The sequence below is a fragment of the Halyomorpha halys genome, unplaced genomic scaffold (genome assembly GCF_000696795.3).
Source record: "Halyomorpha halys isolate HHAL.00 unplaced genomic scaffold, Hhal_1.1 Scaffold304.1, whole genome shotgun sequence".
NCBI lineage: Eukaryota > Metazoa > Arthropoda > Insecta > Hemiptera > Pentatomidae > Halyomorpha > Halyomorpha halys.
Window position 1 is genome coordinate 188064 of NW_027116688.1, and position 4825 is coordinate 192888.

A 4825-nucleotide genomic window follows, 5' to 3' on the forward strand; every position below is an offset into this window, starting at 1 on the left:
CGTTTCGTCCCACTTTGCAGGGCTTCATCAGGGCTAAAAAGATACAAAAAAACAAAACAACTAAGTACATTACAACAAGGTAATTTGAGCTAGGATAAATATTATGTAAAAATAAAGTGATAAGAAATTACATATAAATAAAAGGAAGGAAGACATAAAATAATATTAATACAAAATAAACCTGAATAAACAATGATAAGAATAAAAATATAAGTACAATGGTAAGAATAAAATTTTTAAAATATACATTTAAAAAAAGTACATGAGACAAATATAAAAAAAAAAAAAAAATGAAGAAGAAAGTAGAGATTGAATAAATGTCTTGAAAGAATAAATATAAATAAAAACAATAATAATGATATTAAATGACAATAAATGAGCAAAGAACAAATCAGGACCTCCTACCTGTTCAAAGCAAAAGGTTGAATAGAAGGTGACAATAAATCAGAAGCGTGGAGGAGTGGAGGGGATGTGGCCAGCTGTTTTATGGTTATATTTCTATTTCTAGGTGATGATAATGATAAGTGAAATAAGTTAATAGAAACATGTGAAGTAAAAGTTTACAAAAAAACAAAACAAAGTAAATGTGAAAGTTAATAAAACATTATGGATGGTTAATTAATTTATTTTGGCGAAACTAAGAACCATCTCTCAACACAAATTATCTATAACTTTCCACAACTCAGCCGCTTCCAAACTTTCAGAACATGCACTTACACTTAATCACGCTTTTGATTTTGATCATACCACTATTTTTCCAAATTACCAAAAGGGACTCATCTCAGAATCCATTTATATACATCTTGAACCCCTTCCAGTTAACCACAAAATCAATAAAGACTGTATCTCACATACCTACAGCCATATGTTAAACTTAATTAAGACTAAATAATTTTACGCTCATTTTATTATCATCACCAAATTTTTCTATTATACTTTTGTTTTTCACCTGTTTGTTATCTCTCTATCAATTATATTATCTATCGCTACATTCACTTATATTTATTCATCTATGTTTTATTAACTTTCACATTTACTTTGTTTCCTTTTTTTGTAAACTTTTACTTCACATATTTCTATTAACTTATTTCACTAATCATTATCATCACCTATATTGTTAACATTCAATCACAAATTTTTCACTCATTTCTATACTTTATTACTTATTTTTAATCTTTTTATGTACTTATTTTTACATCTCACCTGGTACTTTTATACATATTTTTATTTTATAAACTTTCACTTCAGATTTTTAAATTACCTTATTTCACTTTCAATTGTTCATATTACTCCAATATTGTTCATATTGTATTAACTACCCTAACTATATTTTCTTCAGTATATACTCGTATTATTAGTAACGATATGTATCATTCTAATTTTACTTAAGTTATTCCTAAATTAGGCAATTGTTAAAGTTATTATTATTATCATATTTTTGAATCTTTCTTTTATTATTTTTCATTTTTTGTCATATTTTTAAGGCTACTTCCTGTATACGCAACGTATTTGAAATAGAAATATAACCATTAAACGGCTAGCCACATCCCCTCCACTCCTCCACGCTTCCGATTTATTGTCATCTTCTGTTCAACCTTTTGCTTTGAGCAGGTAGATGGTCCTGATATGTTCTTTGCTCATTTATTGTCATTTAATATCATTATTATTGTTTTTAGTTATATTTATTCTTTCAAAACATTTACTTAATCTCTACTTTCTTCTTCATTTTTTTTTTGTTTTATATACGTCTCCTGTACTTTTTTTAACTGTATATTTTACGTATTTTTAAAAATTTTTATAGTTAACATTGTACTTATTTTTTTATTCTTATCATTGTTTATTCAGATTTATTTTGTATTAATATTATTTTATGTCTTCCTTCCTTTTATTTATATGTAATTTCTTATCATTTTATTTTTACATAATATTTATCCTAGCTCAAATTACCTTGTTGTAATGTACTTAGTTGTTTTTGTTTTTTTTGTATCTTTTTAGCGCTGATGAAGCCCTGCAAAGTGGAGCGAAACATCGGACATTAAATAGTTCTAAGTTTTTGGGATAAATAGAATCTTTAGGGCAAATTTCATAAACGTTTGGAAGAATGTTTAGGAAATGTATAATTTTATAAGAATAATGTTGGAAAAAAAAGAATAATGTTTAGTTATGGTAAATTACTTATGGTTGAAGGTATTGAGATTCACAAATCAGTATCTCAAATATCAACATGTAAATGTATACACAACACATATTTCACATGAAACAAAGTCTCTCAATATCGCATAGTGCTAAATACACTGTCTATTTGTTATTAGCTGGTAAAATAGATCATTATTTTTCTAAGTAAACAAATCGATGAAATTTACAATTATTTTACATAAAAAAGTAAATATTAAATTAAGAACTGAATCTAGAGAATGAAGACGGCACCATAATAATCTGATTAGTGTTAGAGATGCTACTTATATTCAAATAGGGAAATTGATTAGTTTTGACAAAAAATACACAATCAAATTTAAATATAAGTTAGCCCTTTATACTAACCTGCTTCTGACTTTTTGCTTCCCTAATAAAGTGATCCAAACATTTAGGAATTATGGATAAAGCAATTTCCTTCCTCACCTCAGGAAAATCTCTAGATAATCTGATTAATTCACCTAAAAGTAATATATAAGATAAAATTAAAAACAGTACAATTTATTCTTATGTTTAAATAATAATAGTTAAACTTCAGCTATATTCTGCAAACAGTACATTTTCTTAATTTGCTGTGTTGACAGAGAAAGAATCAAACAAACGGAAGGTAGATGCTTTTTTCTACCTTAACACTACGTAATAACACTAATTAATGCAGTCAATGCATAAAGTATGAGCATGCTATGTGGATTTGATGATTTTTGAAAGAATATGTCCTTTGGGTTAGTTCTAGTAATTTGTTCGGCTTTAATTATTATCTAATTCAAGTATTATAATCTGTAAAAGATAAGGGCTTCACATTTTTTGTGCAGAGGTAGTGTTTCTTACATCTTTTTTTTTAAAGACGAAACTTCGCTGATCATTTCTTTTTGTTCTTTAAGCCATTTCACTCGAAGCTAAATCATTGATTTATTACCAGAACAATCCTATCAATACACACTTTTTTATGTGAATACTGTAAATTCTCTCTAACATGGTTCTTCATCAGGTCACTATACAAAAGATGAATATTTTCCAGGATTTTAAGCTGCTGTTTAGTGGATTGTCACTTTTTCATCAATGAGAAATTAATTAATTGTTGAAATATTTAATGTTAAATAAAAAACACCTACTTTCTTCCCTTTTAATATGAAATATTAATAAAAACAGATTTAGAAATACATACACAAGTTAATACGTAGGTATCAAAAAACCTTATAATGGGGAGAGAAATAAATACTCAAGACTCCAGTGGTGAACTAAAGGGGTGTTAGCAAGATGGTATTGAGCAGGAAAATGACTGTGAATTCTTAGAATTAATAAAGTGACTGGAGCTTAGATCCTGGAGATGGCAGTCATTGACTGGCGGATTACAGATCATAAGTAGATACAAATTTTGTTAAACATTTTTAAAGAATTATTCCTTAAAAACTAAAAAATAGCTTAGTTATTTATTGACTAGTTAATCTATATTTATCAGCAATCATACAAAATAGAAAAAAAAATAAAGGTTTATCATTTCTAGAAAACATCATGTTTCTGAAAAAAAAACAATACCAAGATGTTAAAAAAAGGACTTACCAAGTAACTCAAATGAAGTGGTAGATATGTTACCATCAATAATGAGTGTTTTGTTACAATGTTGGATCCAAGATATGATGTTACTGTTTAAAACATCTCTAGGACACTGTGGTATAAAAGATTGTAGGATGGTAAGACCTGCTGAACTGGTTTCAGCTTTGGCTAGTAAAGAATTGATAAAATGAGCAACACTTGGTCCTTCCTTGGTCTAAAATGAAGATATACATAGTTAAGTAGGGATATTAACAGCCGGAAACTATCTCTAAATTAAACTTTATATTACTGCATACTTCATTACAGAAGAATTTTGTTTCAGAACAAAAATTAACAATGCCGGGAAGATTACTCTCGTTTTTTGAAGTGATTACTGACTGCAGTAGTTGAAGTGGACTTTCCATGATTATATTTGATTAATCTTCTTTAAAAAAATTCATATTAAGAACATTAAAATTAAGCTAAAATGATATATTGAGGAATTGTGAACATTGTTAACATCAAACGTGAGCCTAGCGGCAGGTTACACCTTAGTAGGTTATATGTTTACACTAACTAACGATAGAACACGACTCCAAAGAGACAGTAACTGTTCTGCTAAGGAATGAGTTAGTAACGACAAAAGCCTATTCATGTAATGCGGTATAGTGTTGGTAATATTGAAGGCATAAAAACTGCAAAGGGGCCGTTGAACTGGTCACAGATTTAAATTGCTGCAGGATCTTTCGCATCCACATATTATAAACTGTATAATTAGTATCATCATGACACCATTTACTGTTATTGTGTTGCGTATTGATTGTTTCTGGTCTTGATTCTATTCAGAGTTTTTAATCTCATGAACAGTAATTTTGGTTGAGAGGTAACTGTAATGGTCACTTTTTTAAGAGTGATCGACCATCTGAATGATTTGATTATTATCCTGCTAGAAGCCAACATTTCTTTCTCACTTTAAGGATCTAATCTTTAATTATTATCTAGATATAAAATATGTAAAGCTTGTTTTGTCACTACTCAGGCCTTTCATTATGCTGAAGCCTTCATTAAACACGGACTTAACAAGTCAATGATACTAGTT

The 4825-nt window shown here is 28.2% G+C and overlaps 1 protein-coding gene across 1 annotated transcript in view; it reads right to left on the reverse strand.

Annotated features, from left to right (window-relative positions):
- The window catches only part of LOC106681018 (proline-, glutamic acid- and leucine-rich protein 1), a gene marked incomplete in the record, with an annotated part of 17241 nt that extends 12953 nt beyond the window's left edge, over positions 1-4288 (reverse strand). The window contains 3 exon segments of the mRNA XM_067053420.1: positions 2542-2654; positions 3754-3961; positions 4044-4288. Of these exon segments, the coding sequence (XP_066909521.1) occupies positions 2542-2654; positions 3754-3961; positions 4044-4151 (429 nt within the window).
- Between the last annotated feature and the right edge of the window lie 537 nt (positions 4289-4825).